This window comes from Anas acuta, chromosome Z, assembly GCF_963932015.1.
Source record: "Anas acuta chromosome Z, bAnaAcu1.1, whole genome shotgun sequence".
Taxonomy (NCBI): Eukaryota; Metazoa; Chordata; class Aves; order Anseriformes; family Anatidae; genus Anas; species Anas acuta.
Window position 1 is genome coordinate 42,348,707 of NC_089017.1, and position 21,575 is coordinate 42,370,281.

At 41.7% G+C, this 21,575-nt stretch overlaps 1 protein-coding gene across 6 annotated transcripts in view; it reads right to left on the reverse strand.

Moving 5' to 3' along the window:
• Positions 1-515: 515 nt before the first annotated feature.
• SEMA4D (semaphorin 4D) overlaps positions 516-21,575 on the reverse strand; it is a 95,886-nt gene continuing 74,826 nt past the window's right edge. For 3 of the 6 annotated variants that reach the window (XM_068666066.1, XM_068666065.1, XM_068666067.1), the window contains exons 14-16: positions 18,939-19,111; positions 18,669-18,712; positions 15,123-17,574 (exon numbers count right to left, since the gene is read on the reverse strand). In XM_068666066.1, the coding sequence (XP_068522167.1) occupies positions 16,661-17,574; positions 18,669-18,712; positions 18,939-19,111 (1,131 nt within the window). In that variant the 3' untranslated portion in view covers positions 15,123-16,660. Of the gene's footprint in view, positions 1,771-2,312; positions 2,411-3,789; positions 4,000-14,576; positions 14,784-15,122; positions 17,575-18,668; positions 18,713-18,938; positions 19,112-21,575 lie in introns of those variants that run through there. The other 3 variants (XM_068666068.1, XM_068666070.1, XM_068666069.1) reach the window with 3 other exon arrangements.

Genomic DNA, 21,575 nt, shown 5'->3' on the forward strand with positions numbered 1-21,575 from the left:
GAGGTAGGTTGTGATTTGTTAGCATTCATGCCACTTTGATACACATCTAAAACTGCTGAACTGTTTTTTCTAGTCTCTGTGTGGTAGTGTGGAATGGGGACCAGTTGCTGAAGATCACAGCAAAAGCTTCATTTTTTTTTTTGCCATATATTCTATTTTGTCTTATTGTAGAAGAACATGAAAAATGACTTTGTAAACATTATGGGTTGTTCAAAATCTTATGGAATTATTTTCTGCTCTTTGAATGTATCTAAAACTTTCACTATAAGGTGTCACAGCTGTGTTCACTAATTGTTAGACATGTTTTTTTCTTTACAAAGTAGAGCTGAACAAAATCCGACGATCAGTTTTTAACTACTTGGAGTACTTCTTTGCACTCAAGGCAAAATTCAGTTACACTTTTCTAAGGTCTTACCTCATCATTCAGCAACACAGAACTAAACTGAAGTCTGCTCCAAAGCTGTTGAATAAACAGAGGAGGGACAATTCAAGAGAAGTCTTTTTTTGATTGTCCCTTAGCCATGAAAGATGTCATAAGCATAAACAGAATGAAGGAAGGGTTCCCACTGAACGTTGGTGTCAGAGGTCTGTCAGCATTAATTTGTGATTATCAACATGAACAGGGAAAAGAGTTTGCATATAAGAATTTTCAATCTGAATGTGACTACAGAGTGGTTCAGTATTGGAAACCAGCGGGTCAGGAGTCCCCGAATTATGAGAGTGCTTTCTTCAATGTGAAACAAATCATCTGAAGAAATTCTTGTTAGTTAGTAGATAATATTGGGGCTATGTGTGAATCTTTCCTCTATTGCTAGGAGCAGCTGTCCCCCAGACTCGCCCTATAAAGATTCTTAGGTGACATCTTACTTGCTTACAGATTTTTTGAAAAACACTAAGGTAAAACTCTATTTCTGTCTTCTGTTTATTAGATGCAGAAGGCCAAATGGCAGAACAGCAACACAGTAATACAGTTTCACTGTGAAATAAGTAGGTCCACACATTTTCAATCTGCAGTTGTTAACTAGCAATAAATGAACATGATGCATGTGTAGTCTTAAAATTCACTCAGTGTGTGATTTTTTAAAGCTACTGTAAATATCTCAAATAGGGAAGAATACTTTGCAATAACTAAAGATTTTTAACTTCAGTACGTTTTAAGCTGTCTATGTTTTGCGTGTTAGTCAGAAACTCTTTATCTGGTACAAAAACTTTATAACCAAAGGAAATGTGTTCAAATAAATGAGCTTGCTAACACCAGAAAGGAATGTTCTTCAAAATACTGCAAACAAAGTATAAGGTTAAATGCATCAAGAGAAAAGAAATGGGAGAGTGGAAGTGCCTTTAAATAAATGTGATCCAAATCTTATTTATCAATCTCTTATTTATACACCAAGACCTCCAAGCCCAAAATAAACTGGTTTGCTTGTATTGAACTCAAAACAGAGGCAATAGATCATAGTACACTGCTTGAGCTGCACAAAGGACCATTTTCATTCTGTGTTAAACTGAAATAACTAGCGTAGAGATGGTTCCAGCATGGGAGTGGTGGCCTCTCTCGTGGCACTGGTGCACACCACACTCATTCTTTGGTGCAGTAAGTATGTCTTGTTCCACCTTATACATCAGTTGAAATGCCAGTCCTAACACTTGCAAATAAGTCTTCAAAAGCTACAATATTAAGAGTGCTGGGCACTCAGAAGTTGCATACATTTCTTTCCAGTGTGCTCATTCCTTTGTACATAAGCAGCTGTTTTTCTTGTTGCAGCTTTCCTGAAGGATAAAAAGGACACAAGTATGTCAACTCCATTTTATTTTAAAGCTATGTTAAAAGATTAGCTGTATTCATTGTTACACAGGCGACAAGTACATGTCATAGCCAGAAGTTAAATAATCTTTACTCAGACTGTTGGAGAAATAAGCTGAAAGCTAAGTAGAGGTGTGTTTTTAAGAAAGGGCAGCTTCGATTAACAATATTATTTATGAAGACAAATAGTGTCTGCAACTAATTAAAGCCAATCAAACTAACTTACTCCATTCAGTGCACAGACTGACTTTTTTGGGCAGGATGAGAACTATTTCCTGATTTAAACCTTGGTTAGTGTACTGAAGGAGCAAGCTGACATAATTGTATGTGACAGATCAGGCAGATCATACCCTTGAGAGGGTCAAGAATGGCAATGTGTACAGGAACATTGATCGCCTTGTTATATAAATCCATTCAGTTGCAGAAGTGTTACAGGCTATCTATAAAATTGAGAGTAGTCTATCATGTAGGAAACCCTGCAGGGGATGCCTGCTCCAAAAATTCTTACCCAAGTCTTCCTCCAGTTTTGCATCATCTTGTCGTGTTCATTGATGGCAGTTCTCCAGGTAACAAATTCTTTGGTCCATCCATCCTGACAAGCACTATCTGAAAATTGTAAGTGAGATGATTACATAACCAAGCAATGGTGAAAGGAAGCTGATAACAACTCAAGCAGGACATCCTGTGAAGAACCAGTCCAGAAGGAAGCCAAGACACCATTTTATCATTCATTTTGCTCTATATTCTCTCCAATTACTTGGAAATAAGTTCTGTTCAAGTGGTCATGTCTCTTCCCCTCTGCAGCAGACTTTATAGCCTCCAGCGTGAACAAATTTAGTGCTTGAGGTTCCTTTTAGAAGCATGGGAGTCTCCATTTAGAGTGTACAAAGGCCGGGGAGGAGACCAGTATAACACAGCTGACTTTTTCAGTAATGTTACGTAGTGAGTTGTCCTCCATTCCATATTTGAGAACTTAAGATGGATTATTTTACTGGATCTTGATAAATTTTTACTTCAAGTCTTGTCTACCAACTATTTTTTAATTTCAGTCCCTACCACTATGGCGGTGACATCCACAGTTGTAACATTTTCTATTTTTCTTTTCATGACACTAGTGGCAGAGGATGCTTTTGAGCACAGTGGAAGCTGCCCTCTGCTTTACGCTTACTTACAGTAGTTTCACTGAGGTGCTCTTCATTTAGCTTCCAACCCTGAGTTTAGTATAACTGGGATGATAGCAAGCTGACTTGTACCACTTCTACTCCGCTTTTCTCTACCACTGAAAAGGGCTGGGTTGAGCTGTTAGAGACAAATTCACATTTGACACTGACCAGCTAAATATGAATTATTCTTCTCCTTCTTCCTACCAAAACAATCCATTCTACAGCACCTTCATTGTTCCTGCTGCCTTTTTGAAGGCTGTTCGGACTTTCTGCAGGTGTGGGGATGTTCTCAAAAGCTAGTTGCAAATAGTGCTCAAGTTGCCTTGGTCAGTTCAGGGTGCGTAAAGATCTTGCCCAGGTGCTTGATTTACCTGACTGACTTCAAGCCTAGTGAGCATCAAAATAAAGAGGTAGGAACTGATCCTGCCTGACTGCAGGCAATTCATAAAATGCCTGACTTTGAAATGCACTGTACGGTGGGCATTTCTTTTTATCACTTTAGTTCTTAGCATTAAAGATCTTTTCTTCATTACCATATACAGTTCTTGCAGAGTGTTTTTGTTTAATATTCACCTTACATCCAATCTGTGTCCATTAGTTTAGCAGTTTTGGTTTCATTTCTAGATCATAACTGCTAATTTGCAGGTTAGTCCTGTAGAAGAGTGTGGAAGAAACAACTTCTATGGTTGTAAAACCTTTTCATACATAACTGAAGTGGACACTAATACAGTAAATGAGAGTTAGTATCTTCACATAAACTTGTGTGTAGTGATTATAAATCAGGATCAGGACACACACAGCATACATTCAGAACCAGCCTACCTTTATCTTCTGCTGTGATGAGCACTTCTGATGCTGTGTTCCCAACTTTTGAGATGAATGAACATTCATATTTTGTATTTTGTGACACTGCATCGTTCACCCAACTTAGAACATGCAGTCTGCCATCAAACAGCATATGAGATTGCTCAGTGATGCATGCCTTCATCCTCTGCCCATTCTTCTTCCAGACAAAGTGTGAATCACTTGGACCTATAAAAATGTCAGTCAGCTTACTTTGGGGAAAAAAATGATACAACTTGTGTCTTTGAAAAGAGAACAAAAGCCTAGGACCTTAAGATTAGACTCAAAGGCATAAAACGTTTTATTGCAATGTTACTTAGGTCCAATTAGCTGCAATTCTGGGCACCAAAAGAATGGGATAGAGAGCTAGCATTGAGAGCTTAGGTTCAAGCCAAAGTTGTAACTAAGTTCATATGTACTAAGGAATTTTGTGTGTGTGTTCTCACGAGGGGGACCTGACCCCCAAACAGGGTAGACCAGATAATGAAGATCAGCACCATCGGCCTGTACCTGAAGTACCTGAAGAACTGGGCCACCCTACAGCTAGTGTCTGGTACAAAGCTGAAACCATCAGACTTGCCTTCTAAAATCTGAAGCAGAGGCCAGGAGGGGAAAAAGTTCAAGAACTCAGGGTGTCAGAGATGCTGGAACTAATGAAAGAAACAAAACTGGAAGAAGTGTAGAACCATTAGTCACAGCAGGCAATTAGACAAGACAGAACTTGGGATCGGTTTGGATCAAGAACAAAGAGCAATCTAATCTTTTACCCTTGTTGCTATTATTCGTCTTAACCTGCGAGGACAGAATCTGAATAAATCAGAGATTGACAGTAGCCCAGAGGACAGAACAGCTGTTCCCAGAAAATTAGCAAGGTTGGATGAAGTGTACTTGGCACCATCAGAGCCTTTTCATTTAAAGGAAAGGTATCTGGGCCAAAATAAGAACATCACAGTAATTCTGACTTTTAAAACGTGCCTGTTTCTCCCCTGGGGCTTAGAATCCAGACTAGCCTTAGCAAGACAAGATGTAAAAAGAAACTCACAGTAAAAGGAAAATAAAGGATTTTTGCAAGTAAGTGTTGAGAGAACAGGCAACCTACTACAAAAGTCAACTTTTACTATGCAAACTTTTTATTGCAAATTGATATGGAATTTTCGCTAGATAAAATACCTGATTCTTGGCCTGTGTCCTGAAAAATAGTTAAATTTTGGATTGCTATGCAGGTGGACAAAAAAAAAAAAAAAAAAAAGGTAAGTAGCCTGTACATCTATGTGCTTCCTTAGCCTAACCTTTCAGAAACAGAACTAATAATCCTCTACAACTACAGAGAAATAAATCCGAAGTGAGTGCAAGGCTGAAGTACAGAGAACGTGATCTAATTAAGACATGGTAGATTTCATGTCTGAGGGAAAGAGGTGTGGGGGAGAGGGAGGTGGCATAATCCTGAGAAGGACTGATGACAGCTCTGACAAAAGTGGGGAGGGCAAGCATAAGCAGAACTGCAAACAACTAGCAAATAATATTCTTAAAAAAAAAAAACAAACTCATTTATAGATGATTGCACTACTTCTGTGATTAAGAGAAGGTAGGTTACAGCTAGCTAAAAACATGGGAAATTGGGACCATGACCATGGACAACTGACGAAATCTAATGAAGGTGGTATTTAGACAAATGGAAAGAAGAGGAAGTAAATACAAACAGACCGAAATAGAAGTCTTGAAAAAGAAAGCAAGGCTTTGAGATACTGGACTTAGCATCCACCTTTTGAAGAGCAGACCGAACACTGGATTAGAAGCGCTAGTGGATGCCACAGATAAGTGCTGAAAAACTCAAAACCACTGTGTTGGCACTGAAAACAAATCAGGCAATAGTGTCAAAAGAAGTGGAGATCACTTGGAGGAGCGAAGACTAACTTGGCCACTGTAAAGATCAATGTGCTGGGGCACAAGCCCCAGGATGAGTTTAAGAGTTATTACTCTGGCATCGTAAAGCCAAAAGCCAGGTGCTTGAGTAAAGCCACAAGCTCACAAGTTTTATGAGCCGTAATTCAAGCTCTAGGATGTGACAATAGAGCTATTTATTACCCAAGACCACGGGTTTGAAAAGCACTGTTTTAGGGCCATGCAAGGAAGTGGCACGTTGAGCACAGGACGCTTCTCTAAACATACTTAAAGCGTTTCATGTTACTGTTCACACCAAAGAACCCACTCACTCTATTTTCCGGTGTTAAACATCACAGGTGTCTGGGAAATGCTGCCAACAGCTCGCTGTAGACACATTTCTCCAACAGTAAAATCCAACGGTTTCCTACTATGAGAAGTTTTCCGGGCCACGTTGCTTTTGGCCAGCCCCTGAGCAAGCTGCAACTGGGTGATTTTACCCTACCTTTGTTTTCTGTGCAGCCAGCACTGCAGTTCCTCAACACCAAGATCTAGGTTCAAGCACTAGTCAGGGTTTCTTTCGAAGATAAAATAAATGAATACAAGTTTATATTCTGCATTTGCTGCTGTTGCTATAATACAAGTGAAATACACATCCAGTGCAAACTTTAAAATATTAATGGCTAAAACATTTCTTTACTTACATGGCCATCCATTTTAAGAATGCTTGAAAGATTTAAGAAAATGATCTTTTTAAAACATTATAATAAAGCAGAGAATTAAACAGCAAGCCAGATTAGACATGTAAATAGCTACATTTAACAATGAAAGGTATTTCAAACAGTTAACTCTGAAAGCATTGTTTCATCTCAGTAAAATCAGCATTCGTAACCTAATTCACCCTCTTACCTGGTCTAGAGGTTAACATAGCCTGGAGGAAGGTTAACATTTATACAACAAAATACTATTAAAAAAAAAAAAAAAAAAAAAAAAAAAAAAAACTTGTTGCACTTTCTGAGCTATCCCCTTTCTTTGCAAAAGTCCATAATAATTTCTAGTGTGCATGGAAGCATTTGTTATTTTTTCACGTAGATGTCATTTTCTGTTCCTCTGCTGTCAGCATTTTGTGTGAAGTGTTACTGCCCAGGTAGGTGAAATGGGTCCCATAACCTGCTTTGAGTCAGGCAGGTTTGCACAAACCACGTATTTAGCAGCTGGATGATTTTGTCTCAGGATCTGCAGGAAAAACTCCAGCAGCTGTAGGTAGCATTAAAAACTTGAACTATTTCAGCTGCTTGCAGAGTAAGTTTCTACCTGCCCTTTAAATTTATTCATTAAAGCATTGGTTTAAATTCTGTTTTAGCTGAAAGTCAGTCAATCAGTAAATCCAGCTACAAAGAACTGAAGAATACAGCTACAGATTCAGAACAGCATGCTGATGGACCCCACGAAACCGCACCGAATCGAGCATTTGCTGCATATGCATGAAATCCTAGGAGACATACGGCTTTCAAGATAGCTTGGAGATACTAATTTAAGAGCAAGAGATTATGGATTAAGCACAGCTCACTGACATACGGCTGAAGCAGGGGGGTAAGAGGGAATAGCAGCCCCTCTGGTTCCCCTTGCCAGGTGCAGGAACGTGTGCCTAGACCTGAGCAGACGTTTCAGAGCTACCTGGTGAGGCTATGCGGTGAAATGCTCAGGAAGTGCTGCTACACCTTGCTGTTGGCTTAATGCACTGTTTTTCCTCACTTTTATACAGTTCTTGGAGATAAAAGGGTAACAGGAAAACTAAACTTCCCCCAAAATGACTCAGAGAAACGTTTCAACATTGAGGTAAAACAAAATAGAGCCAGAAAGCCCAAGCCTCCCAGCTAAACTCATCTCAAAGGGCTGACAGCAAATAGAAATCCAGTGAGGATAGCTGCTCAGAGGTATCCTCACAAAAGGTTTCTAGCAGCATAACAAAAGTTGTTTTTGATAAATGCCCATAATCTGGATATAGCATTGCTACTGGGGGCTATCCTCAGTGATGAGGCTTTAAGGTTTGGGAGAAAAAAAAAAAACAAAACAAAACAAAAAAAAAACCCTCTCCTTTATTCCCCAATACTCACCAAAACTTTTACAAAGTTCACAACAAGTATCAGATTAAGGGAAAAAAAAAAAAAAAAAAAAAAAAAAAAGCCTGGCATCTGGAGCATGTGGAGTTAACATTTGCTGTCTAGCTTGCAGCTTTGGCTTGTACTGAGTGCTGGTGAACCAATCATCCCTGATCTTCAGAATGCCAAGATCATACAAGCAGCTCATTCAAAGCAGGGATTATGTTTTAAAAAGACTCCATAATCTGGATGCAGAAAGATTATGTTCAATCAGAGATCAAAGCACAGGAAAAGGTGACACGGCTCCTAGCCATTAATATGGAAAACAACCACCAGCACTTCCCAGCGAGTGAATGGAAGTTAATATAGGAGACTGGCTAGCATTTCAGGAGCTGTAGGGGTCTGAGTCACTGCTGCTGACAAATTAGCAAAATAACAAATGGAGCAAACATTTGCAGTGAAGGGCTGCAGAGTGGAAGCGGGGAGAAGGAATCATTAAATTGAGACAAGCACCTCTGCAATTTTCTGAAACTGGATTATCAGGCAAGTCCTTTTATTATAGTTTTTATGTCAGATAACTAGGTTTAATTTTTTAAAAATGAGGTGCAACCCATTATCACTCTACAAGTGACAACAGTTTATCAGCGCTTAAAAAAAAAAAAAAAAACAAAAAAAAAAACAAAACAAAAACAAAACAAAAAAAACATCTCTAAAATGCCAACAGAGAATATTATTTCCAAGAGCAAATAAACCAGTCTGAAGAAGCACAGCATACTCCTTCAGAACTCTGGTGCTTCTGTTACCTCACTGGTACATCTCAAGCTGGTGCAGCCTTATCTGAACAGATAAGGAGCAGGAAGGGCTGGGCGAGAAGCACGAGCCTCATTAATGCACAACAAAGTAGCCATCCCCAGAGGAGGCAATGCACAATGCATATCGATGAAAGCAGGACACGGCATCTGCCTCCTCAAAAAGAAACGTAAAAGCAGACTGGGAAAACGTCTGGCTGGTCTGAGATGAAAATGCAGAGCATACCTGGCTGTGCTTCCCAGCACCACAAGCACTTGTTACCTATTATTATCTGAGTGGCTCCAAGGCAAGAGTTTGCAATTGGAACCCAGGTAATTGCCTGCAAAGAACAATTAAATGGAGTCCAAACTAGGGACTAGAGCAAAAGAAGTGTGGAGTTTCCAGTTCCAGTTTGCCTGTTTTTGCCTCCACCCTGCCCTGTCCCTGTCCCCCCATCAACAAAGCTATGACGTTAAGTTGTAAAATACGGTGAAAAAAAAAAACGGAGACCATAGCTATTTTGGGGAGCAAAATGCTCTCCAGAAAGCATTCCTCCTCTCCAGAGTACAAGCTATTGAATTTGCTCCACTGTTTCCTGGACAGATGTAGTGACTGGAAGAGAAGAAAATGAGATATTAACCTCCACCACAGGCACAGCGCATGCGGCATGTTGAAGCAGCTCTGGTAAGTAATGGCTGCAAAATGGCTCAAAAAACAAACAAACAACAACAACAACAACAACAAAAAAGAACAGCTATGCTCCAAATCAGTACCCAGCTAATCAGCCATTGTATTGAGGGATTAATTACTAAAAGCCTACAGGTTGTAGCTCTCCAAGGGAGAAAAGTGGAGAGGCAGTCCCTTTGCAAACAGGGCCAGTGGGGGGAACGAGAAGTCCTGAGGAAAAGCACGTGGAAGGCAGCACTACCTGCCGGCCACTCCAGCCCTGGTCCAAACCTCACGGGTCTCAGCAGGCAGGGCTGGGAAACCCGGCTTCTCCGCCCAAGAAAGGGTTTTGGGGTTACTGCTCAGTGCTGAGTCGGAGCTGCATGCTAGGCAAGGAGAACGCAGCACACGTGGTTATTCTGAATTATGAAATAAAGGCCAGCAGGTCAAATAAAACCCCATAAGCAAATGGTGTAACAGAGCACACGTACAGCAAAGAGAAATCTCCTGTGGTTTTCAGGAGACGTGCTGAGAGGCAGGTGGATGTGCAGCAAGCTTCGCCTTTTACCTACAGCTAGCCGTGCTGTAAAAGCTGCCACGGATTCCTGAGCACATCTTTTTCTTATGTGGCTGTGGTTTCCCAGTGGCCATGTGTGCATGAAATGCAGCAGGTGAATGTTGCTGCTTCCCACAAGTTCTCCTTGGCAAGGTTTTTACCCAGACTTGAAGGTACCATCTGTTTTCCTGTCTCCAGAGACCTTCTGACAAGCCCAGAATGGCTTGGTTCAACCTGTGCAGATATTAACCTAAAACTTCCAGACCAGTGCAATTCCAGCTCTTGGAAGACCATCCATGTGCTTAATTTGCCTAAATCCTCTGCTGACAGATGATACAGCTGATAAAATTCAGCAGTGAATACTCCAGAACACTTACAGATTTCACTGGTTTTCTTTGGTAACAAGGGATAGGCTACAACACGAAGGCAGTTTCAGAGTTTTTAAGCTTTAAGCACATTACAACAGCAATAATTATTTGCAGGTTACACTTACCAGTACTAACAGACTCGTTTCCTCATGGGGAAAAAGAGTGTAATGTTTCTTATGTTCTAAGTATTTACAAAATTATCAGAAGTCATATAAGAGGAGGTTCTCCAGCTGCACCTGATTATTCACTGCACAGGAAAAACCTGTGCGAATACAGTCAGCTGTATATCGTACAGGACAGCATTCAATTCAGAAGAAAAATAAGGAAGGAAAGCTTCTGAAGAGGAATTAATGATATACTCTTGATTTTATTTCTTCCCCTCACTCCCCTCCTTTATCTTTAGGTGCCTTGAGCTTAAAGTATGCATACATTGATCTTAGTCTAGTCAAGACTCTTAGTCTTAAAATGTTACAAAATAAGGAGATGGCTTTCTTGCATAAAACTGCTGGTGGCAGCCTCATGGTACTTGGAGGGGGCTACAAGAAAGCTGGAGAGAGACTCTTATCAGACAATGTAGCAATAGGAGGAGTAATTGTTTTAAACTAAGAGAGATTTAGATTAGACATTAGGAAGAAATTCTTCACTCAGAGGTTGGTGAGGCCCTGGCACAGGCTGCCCAGAGAAGCTGTGGATGCCCCATCCCTGGGGGTGCTCAAGGCCAGGCTGGATGGGGCTTTGAGCAACCTTGGGTGGTGGGAGGTGTCCCTGCCCATGGCAGGGGGTTGGAACGGGGTGGGCTTTAAGGTCCCTTCCCACGCAAACCATTCTTTGAGTTTGTGATTCTGTGATTTTCAGACGCAGTAACATGGGTACTTCTTCTAGTGTCTCTGGTTTTTATTCAAAATGTGTCTGCAGTATGTAATTGATTCTATAACCTTAAGCAATGACTTCCAAGTCCTTTTTTGTTAATACATTATAGGAGCAATTTCAAGTTTTGAAGTTATCTTCTAGATGCAATTTAAATAATAAAAAATGTGGCACATCACAGATCCGCAGGAAGGAATGGTTTTATCATGCTAAGATCGCTTCAGGTAATGAATGTTCACTCAGAGCAGAAATCACTGAAAGAAACGGTACAAAACCACAAAATGACAAATTAACACTTGCTATCAGATAACTGTAGCCACAGGTGTTGAAACTGAGTTGTAGGCAGGCAGCAGGCAGTAAAATACCAGAGGTTTGCGACGGAGCTAATTCATACACGGAGCTACGGAACTGCTCCAGCAGGTAATATTGTAGCATTCCCAAACGAGGACAGGGATGAAGGTAAACCAAACACAGGTTAACGAGTAACCACGCAGATTAAAGTCAAGGGCATTGCTTCAAAGCATCACCATATAAAATTCCATGATTCAGATAAAATTCAAAATATACTACACACAAATCAACAAAATGTTTCAGGCAGTTCTGAGGTATTTACATAGTGGATTTCCCTGTGAGATGCAGAGCTTTTTCCCCCTCCTCTCCCCTGTCTCTCAGTTCTGAGTGCATTGGCCTCGGAAAAGCCAGACCTCAGGCACCCGGACACAGCCTTGGGCACGGTCGGGTCTGGCTCAGGCTGCAGATGCTCTCTGGAGCTGAGCCATCTGCAGCAGTGCCCTCACAGCCCGTTTTCCCCACTCTCCTGCACGCCTTTCGGTGTAACTCAGCAGTTCCCTGCCAGCAAAGCGTCAGTGAGTCGCTCGTGATTCTGACTACAGTGAGTTACGGATCTTTTCCTGGACTGACGTGGAAAGCTGTCTTGCACTGCCTTTAAAATAACGTAACCACAGGGAGCAGCCACTGCAGGACGCGGGATTTTATTACGTGCCCATCTCACTATGTCTGCGAAACAACTCCTGTAAACTATGTTCCTGATTTTGCAGAGCTTTTGTCTCACAGGGTTATTGAAATTAGACCAAAAAGTTAAGCAGCAGTTATGGGAAACCTCTAGCTCCAGACAAACTAAGGGAAGTGGTTAGACTTCTTGACAGCACGGAAACTGACGGAGTGTATCCGCAGGCCAGAAATACAAGAGTGAAGCATAACGCTTTGCACTCCTTCTAGACTCCATCTGCAAACGTATTTAAAGCGTTGCTCAGCACACTCAGGATGTTCTCGGATGCCATGCACCTGCCGTGACAAGGTGCAGGATACACTGCCCTGCAGCTGAGAGCGGGGGTGGTGTCAGTGCCACCACAACCACCGAGACACCGCCCGGTTCCTCCTCTATCTGCACCCAGCAGAGCGCAGCAGACAAACGCACGCCGGTGTGTACAGCGTCAGCATCAGCTCACTGCCTCTCCCCTGCACCCCACAGCGCAGTATTTCGTTCAACGTGCTTGAAGCCAGCCTGAAAGGCTCTTAAGCTGTACTGAAGAAAGCACGTAGGAAACCTAGCACGTTGTTGAAATGGCCCACTTACAAGGCAGCCACGTGTTGTCCTTCGGAAAGTTTTCAGGTTAAAACATGTGGGATGGGTAAGGGAACTCACCAGCTCCTGCAGAGCTCCCAGACAGCTTGAAGCAGACGCTTACAATTAAAAAATAAATAAATGAGTAATTCTCATGAAAATAATGTTAAGATCTTAATTAAGCTTCAGTCTGACTGTGTGATGTGGCAGTCTGTGCCTATAATCCCTCACAGGGGGGGAACTTGCCTATCCCGCGCCCTTTGTTCGGAAGGCCGAGCACAACACTTAACTCTGCCAGTCCCGTTCTGCCCCTCTGTTCTTTGCAGACACATTTTACCTTATGTGTTTATTTTTTATCCTGCTGAGGGGAAAAAAATAAAAATAAAAAATTCCATTACAGCTATGTTTATGGGAAGAAGGATCAACAACCAGTGGAGGAATGTGAATAAACCCAAGCAGAGATCTCCTTGAAGAAGCATTTGCCAGCCCCCGGCTCCAGACAGGTTTGTACATCCTGACACGCCGGCCACAGAAGGAAGCGGCAGGCCGGCATCAGGTCGACATGCTGGCTTGTTGTTTTTTAAAACAAACAAATAAAGCAGTAATTCTGGGCACAGGAAGGACGCAAGGTACCAGCCAGGCATCTTGTTTGCCAAGGAGAAGGGCAGCCCCGTCCATACGACAGAGCCACCCCTTGCCTTCTGAGCGGAGGTGACTGCAGCTGGCTGGCTGCCCCCGTGCCACCGCTGCTGGTTTCAGGGGACAGCTTCTGGTCACAGCTCCTGTCCCTGCCTGCCCCTGCTCCCTCGGGCAGTGAGCTCCACAGGCTGCCTTTACGACGCTGCTTCTTCCTTCTCAAGCTCACTACCAAGGCCATTACTGACACACTTTAAAAAGCCGGCCATGAATACCATGCTAAAACACGTATGTTAAAGAAATTTTAAAATAAACTCCAGATCTGTAGTACAATTATCAACCCAGTCAAATCCTTTGCACTATTCATGCTATTACTCCTTTTTTTATTTTTTTTTCCCCTTGGTGAACAATAAAAGGCTTCTTGAGCATCTATAGCAGCAGTGAGCAAATTATTGCTAAAAGCCCTGACCCCACTGTTGCTCTTTCTGGCCTTGAAAATACAAATCGTGTCTTTGGTAAGACCTGCTTTAATGAAGATTGATGCATTGTGATCTGGTTCCATGTAACATTTTAACAATCACAGACAGCCCAGTATGAAACAATGCTTTTAAATTGATCTATTTCTTTTTTCTTTTAACGAATGAAGTTACATTTTAAGACCTGTCTAGGTATTAAATTCATTAAACCCCACTTAAACAGGCAACTACTGTCCAGACAAAAGCTGAAAGACAAATGTCGAATTTTTACAAGAAAAAAAATAGCTTTGACTTTCTCCTGTAACATCAGGCAGTACGTTCCCCATAAAATGGAAATTACCATTACCAAAAGTACTCTACCGTGTGAAATAAGTAAGAATGAAAAAGAATACCTGACCAGGTCTAAAACAGTATGCAAAATTCAAATCTGACAGAAGTTTGTTTTTTTTTTTTTTTAATTGCGTACATCCTAACAGTGAAAATATTTACCTTAAACATCCATATGCAATCATGATTCAGCAGGCTCCTTCAGCATGCAAATGAGCCTACTGAAGTCAATCGACTATTAACAAACTGAAGTAGGCCACTAAATCAGAGCCTGTATTTTGCATAATGCTATTTGCAGTGCCTGACTCTTGGTAAAAAGCACGTTCACATGACATCCTGGAATAGTCCTTTTTTTTTTTTATTTTTTTTTTCTTAAATTTTTTCTTTTCTTTTTCTTTAATTTTTTTTTCTTAAAAAAAAAAAGTCAAAAAGAAGAGCATGTACATTGCATGGTCACACAACTAAACCTTTAGTGCAGAAAATACTAGTTGACATAGGGGTCCTCCAACTTACCTGTGGCTTGGCAGAAGAGGTGAAAGTGTCCCCCGACACTAATATGCTGTGCCTGGTCACTTAGGAAAGGTGGCAACAACATGACCTTTACAGGGTCTGTGCTAGACCAGACATCAGGCTGGGTACTGGTGGGTGAAGGAGGTGAATCACTTCCCACACAGGACAAAAAGGAGGTACCAGTAGGAGGGAAAGGTATAGGAGATGAGGCTGTGCGACAGAAGAGGACAGAAAAGAAAAAAGAGGGTACTAAGGAAAAAAGTTGCAAGAAATACATCACACATTGAAGAAATAATGCAAGAAGACAAATGAATTTTAGAAGGGTAATAAATGGAAGTGTCCTTAGAGCACTAGGAAAGAATGCTTTCCTCCTTCACCCACGTTTTTCCATCCTTCCAATCCCCCACAGGGCAGTAACCCATTTAACTGAAGCTGAGAGTCTTCTCCCAACTCTTGACAAAAGTTTTCATTTTTTTCCCCCCTTAAAGGCAACCACAAGGAACATGAGTACTTGCAGTACGGAAAGGAGCGTCGTTATGTCAACCTTCATAAAAGTCAAGGAGTAATACAATTTATTTTAATATTTATTCTGTTATATGTACATAATTAAAATAGAAAAATAAAACCGAACTGAATCTTATAAAATATAAACCGTTTACACTAAGATGGTCTAAATTAACTTTGCATGGATGTTCAACATAGAAAAGCAGCCCAGGCATACTGCTATTTACTGTTAAAACGTACTCTACTTCTAGTCATATTTACAGAAATACGCAGTGAGAGGAACAACTCTTCAGAACTGTACCGCACAAAATGCTTTTAACAGACAAACAGTGCTGTTGTGAACTGCGCTTAGAACAAATGCACATTTTCACTTTTGCAGGCATGATTCACACAGACAGTTCAAATGACTGATTGTTTGAGCAGCTCCAGTTTCAGTCTCCAGTTGCATAGGAGATTGATTGGTAGGTGTCATCCAGAAAGGGTGACGCTGCAAAGATTTGTCACGAAAAAAAGAGGTTGAGTTATATCTGAATCTGAAAAAGAAGAAAAAAAATCGGCAACATTTTCTCATCAGGCTGTATCCTAACAGTCCATTCCAGCGAGTCGCAAGTTGAGTTATTGTCGGGAATTCTTCTCAATTCCCATTTTGCTTCCACAGTGCAAAAAACCTCTCTCTGTCACTGCTAACTGACAGTTGCTTGCCTGTATTGTTTCATTAAAAAAAAAATAAACAAAAGAAAATGAAGAAATCCAGTTTTGTATAGAAAAAGAAAATGTGTCCAGCTTGCTGTTTAAAGAAGAAAAAAAGCATTCCTAAATCTATCATTTTCTTTCTTCCCCCTCTTACTCCAGTCCACGTTTTGTACCAATATCGTTGTACCTAAATTTCTAAAAAGCAGCAAGGAAAAAAGCCTTTAAACAAGATTATCCCTGAGAGTCTTACACAAATCAAGCCAACTATTATCCCCATGTTTCTTAAAATCTAAGATATTTAAAGAGCAGTTAAAAAAATTAACTTTAACAAACTAAAGAGACCTAGCGTGCCAAAACACAAAACATAAAACTAAAAATAATCACTAGAAGCAAAGAAAAAAAATGTCCCAATCTGGACAAAAGTCTATAATTTACCAATCTGATAAACTAAACTTAATTTCCAATTTGGAATTCAAATGAAACTAGAACTTTTTTTAATGGCAGCTAAAAGATGTGCAGACTGAAGTACTTTTTAAAGCCAACTGAATTAGTTACTTTTATCCTATGGAAGAAAAGGGCCAAGAAAGGAGTGGGCAACTGTTCACCAGAGTGAAGTGCTCAGGGTTGGGTGGAAAAACCAGGAATAAACAAATGGGGATCTGAAACTGGCCATTTAAAAAAAAAAATGACAGTACAATACAAGATGCTATGGTCTGCAGACAAGAACATCGCTTCTGTATCTGGTGAGATCTGAATGCAAAGTGGCTTGCAGTGTAGCTGAAGCGCAAGAAGCCCACGATGGCTCAGCGGTCACGACCAGGCGCTCGGTGTTCAAAGCTCGCCGTGGCACCGCAGCTGATTTCCACCACCGAAACCGAAGATCGCGTCCTTCAGTCTCCCTCCACGTCTGAGTCAGCGTACTTGAGCTCACACTTCACATCGAAAGGCTTGTCCTTGGCCTCCCTGGGCGCCAGCACGTCCCCGGGCTGGAGCTGGCCGTTGCCGCAGTCTGGCTCCGTCTCGTAGCCGGTGTCGTGCGCCGGCTTCGGCTGCTCCCCGCTCTGGTGGCTGACGCTGCCTTGCTCCACCAGGGTTTCCTTCACGCTTTGTTCACAATCAGAAAAATCTGACTTTGTTTTTTTCTTACCCAGCAGCATGACAGAGCGAAACTTCAAGCACTGTCCTGGCAAATACCCTTTGTAACAGTTGTAGGAGAGCAGGCACAAGAAGAGGATAAAAAAGAAGAGGAATAGGAACATCAACAGAAAGTTATCGTTGGACTTCAGGAACATTGTCTTTTCTGGGACTGCGTCAGGGATTGAATTGAAGAGCTCTGTGTTGGAGGCCGCGCTTGTTAGGACAGGGCCAATGGGTTTTGTTATCCTTGCAGTTGTCACTGGTACAATCTGAGTGGTTGAGGTTTGAGCGGTAGAGCCCTCGGTTGATACAGCTGACACTTTCGGTACATCACTATTACCTTCTGTGGGTGCAGCTGCCACTGTCGGGCCCGCTGTTGTATGCTGGACTTTTTTCAGTTCCAAAACATGCTTCGCCAACACTTGAGAGAATTTCTTATTCTTCACTTTTTCTTCTGACAAACACTGGTAAACACCACTGTCTCCTTCTGACAAATTGAAGATGAGCAGTGCCTTTTCCAGCAGGCGGTATTTGGGGCTCTCCACTCTCAGTACGTCATCTTTGAACTTCCAAACTACCTGCGCCAGATTGGACTTTTGAGAACACTTGAGCTCTGCTGTGCTCCCATGCTTGAATGTATGCTGTAGGGAATTCTCTCTTACTTTATCTGGAACATCAAAATAAATGTGCAAAGTATCAGCAATGATTCCTGCTTGGTCTAATCTGTACAGTTTCATGAGACCGTGCTAGTTGTAATGGAAAGATTACGGTGTTAAGATTATCTGACAAGACCACGACAACAGCATGCAAGAGTCTCAGTGAAACGCTCAACTACAGCTGTGTACAGGAAATCAGAAAATACTATGAGACTGGACACCCCAAGCTCCAAAACAGCCTCCATTTCCAGGGAGTGGGTGAGACCTTGCTGATCCACAACTGAGCGTGCCTCTGAGAAGAGTCATTATTTGAAACAAAATGCTGAACTTGGTATCACTTTAAAAGCAATTAGTGCATTTTAAAGTAGATCAGCAACTACAAAATGTCCGAGAAGAAATGTGACAAAAGTGCTGGTACTCAAATCTCTTCTGAAAGTATCAGCACCTATATTTCATGCCCACAATGATGTAACTAACCAGCGAAACTCTCACAGCAGTCCTTGCTATGCTTGGATTAGAAATGAAAACAGTAAAGCAAAGTGCTGTTTACTGCAATACAAATCTTCTGTAACACTAGTCCTCTTTAAGATCATGATCTGATGTCAGCAACATGCTATAAAGAAAGGATCTGTAGTTACTTGCCTTAAAGCACACTGGAGAGCACTTCAGTTGCTCTGCATGATGTTCTGAGCCCCCCTCCCCTCTGATCATAAAACTAGCTTTTTTCAGGATCATTTCATCTGATCCAGCAGCAATAACCAAGCACTTATCAAGGCTCACAGCAGAATGTCAAATGCTGTTATATCACATAGACAGAGGCCTCTGTGCTAGATATACTTATGACAAATAGTGCTTTCATTCACATGGCGCTGTGGAGGTCATTTCAGAGGTTTGTGCACTGCACACTGAAGTGTACACAAATACAGACATTTTAAGACAACATAAAGGCCATACAGATGCTCAAACATTAAAATGCAGAATTGCATACCTATTAAGATATAAACAAAAGTCCAAATAATCATGGAAACAAGCTGAACTAAACACTACTGTTTCACTATTCCACCTAGACATGTGAAGAAATAGCTCTTCAAAGACTGTAACTCACCAGAACAGGAAGATGCATCTCCACCTATGTTCTGGATCCAATTCCTGTAAAATATAGCACAAATATTGCAACTTCAAATCTTATTTCCTTATTTTTTTTTGTGTAAAATGAAATTTGTCTTCTAGCACAAGCAGGTATTTTTGACAGATGCAGTTAACAGAGAGAAAAAAAGAGTCTACATTTGAAAATATTCAGATAAAAATTACTGGTAAGGAGCAAGACTGATACGATACTGATTGCAACTGTACGGTAATCAAAGGCTGCCATTACCTTTCAATTTCACTTTCTTTAAAAATATCAACGCAGGAAGCTTCAAGGGGTTTCCAGGCACAGTAAGGATCCCTTGCTAAAACGCAGTCAACACAAGTGGTGTACTTGTCGCAGAATGCCACAGGAGACTGAACCACGCCGGAATTCGAACCAGCATAGAGGTATCTTCTGCCCTAAAAACAGACACACAGCCCATCACTTTCTCAAACTGCAACAATCAAGTTCATGAAGCAACTGAAAAGTGTTTAAAAGTAAAGAAGTACATACATACAGCTGTGTATCTGTAAAAGCAGCTTTACAATATTCAGTGATACCAGAAGTGGAAAAAGACAAAAGAACAAAAAAATGAAGTCAATACACATTAAGGGAAAGGAAAACTACTGCCTAACTGTAGCTTTATTAAATATTTTTTCTGCAAATATGAATGCACTGAAAAGCTTCATAAAAGGGAAGCCAAGCATATGCTAATGACAAAGCTGCAAAGGGCACATAAAAGCCCCAAAAGGGAAGAAGATTTTCTACATACACAGACCACTCCTGCTCTCTTTAAACCAAAGCAGCCCTACTGCAGACCATCCAGATCTCTGCAGATCCATCACTGTCAGCCCGGCGTCTGAACCTTGTAACTGCCTACTTGCTACTCAAGTAGAGTTCAAAGGAAATAATGTTGGCTAATACCTAGCAAAAGGGCGATATAAAGGAAACGACTGCTTGCCCTCCTGTTGCTGGGGATCACAAACAAGCCTCACCCAGAGCACACCAGGAAAATAATCACACTCATCCCGAACACCCTTGTCGTAAAAGATGGACAACTGCATTTCACTCATCTGTTCCAAAGTTCAGGGAAACCGATGGCTAAAGGTACACTGTGAATTTACTCACTGCTATGCAAAGCTTCAAGACATCTGCCCTGTAAGCCCAAAACATCAGTGGCCTACCCTCTAGTACTTTTGAGAGGCAGTGTATACAAAGCCAAACAGTACACCCACCTACGCAGTGGATCTACTCCATCCAGAGTAGAATACTGAGTGAATTTATTGGCACTCCATAGCTGTTGTCATGGCAAAGAAGTCAGATCCAAGCATCAAGTGTTTTTTTCTGTATTGCAGCTGCACAGATTTCAGTACGTAGAAATGCACTCAAGGGTTGTGTCTGCAGTGAGACTGCTTGACCCTGGCAGGATGAACATGGTTGCATAGGCAGGTATCCAAAAAAGCCTCCGAGTAGAGCAAGGCTCTTCATAAACCTCACATTCATGGTGCAGGCTTTTGTTCTTGACATCAAGAACAGCCTCAAGAGGTAAAAAAAACAGCTAACAGGGCATCTTAGAGCTGAACTGAGGTTTGGGAGTTCACTGTCACCTCACTAAATTATGTGAAGAGGTATTCCCATGAGGACTCAAAACAGGGTAGTCTCTTTAATGCAATGAGCATGAGAAAGTCTGTTTTAAGAACAAACTAAAGAATGATGCAGTGTGTGTAGCAGCAGTCTCTAGAGGATGGCAACAAGATCAAGCATAAATCAGTTTAGGTCCCTCATATATATGAAGCATAAGAAGTGTTCAGATGACTTTCAAGGAAAAACTTGATCCTAGAAGACAAAAGACAAAACAGGACAAAAGAAAAAAAAGAGTATACCGGCCCTGCTGGAAGAGAGACCTTGAAAGAGAACAAAACTTCAAAGACATACAATCAAATGCAGTCTTTCATCCTAAAAATTAACTTAGGTTAGTGTTAGTCTGTGCTCAAACGTTCCCAGAAATAAGTCTGCAGCACTGGGAGACACACGGCTTTCTAGGAAAAGCTTCCCACCCGGACAGAAAGCTTGCCCTGCTGCACTGCAGTCTGTTTGTCTCCCTAGAGCTCTGGTAGCCAACATCCAAGCCAGCAGGGCAACGCTGAGCACGGGCTGCAGTGCCTTGGCAGTCTGGGGGTTCAGGAAACAGGTGGGGAACTGCGCAGACCACTTGTAAAACCCAGACATACCTTCCAGCCAAACAGGAGTTACGGGGACCTGCCGTAGGCTCCTGTGACCGACTGCAGCCCTCCAGGCAAAGTGAAGGTGTAAGAGAAGGGCCTGGAGAGTACTACAGTACGGTGTTAGAAAGGATTCCTACTCCAGGGTGGTCTGAAGCCCATCATCATGGGTAACAACTCTTGCCTGCTTGTGGATATCAATTACCACAGGATGCCACTACACATCACAATACCAGCTGTATGAAGGACTTCAGTTGTATCTAACTGCAATTCCTTACTGGCTGTCCAAGGAGGCAAAAGCTCAAGCTTCCAGGACAGGGAGCAGAAGTAACCCCCACTTGGCTGGTACCACAGTTACAAAACTTCCATGACTCCAGCACCACCCAAGCCCAAACTCCAGTTCATCACTGGCAAGGACTGCTGCCTTCATGGGAGTGTGCTGGACAGCACTGCTTCAGCTTTTGGTGTCAGAAGTTGTTCCAGCCACATAGAGGTTTTTACTTCCTGAAGACAAAGAGATTCTGCACCACAATACCATGAAGGAAGCTGTGTTTTAGTTTTAATTCTTAAGTCTGAGAGAACTTTTGGTGTGAAAAGACAGTGCGTTCCCTATGAAGTCCCTATGCTGTGTTTCAGGAATATTCTTGAGTAACTGAGAACG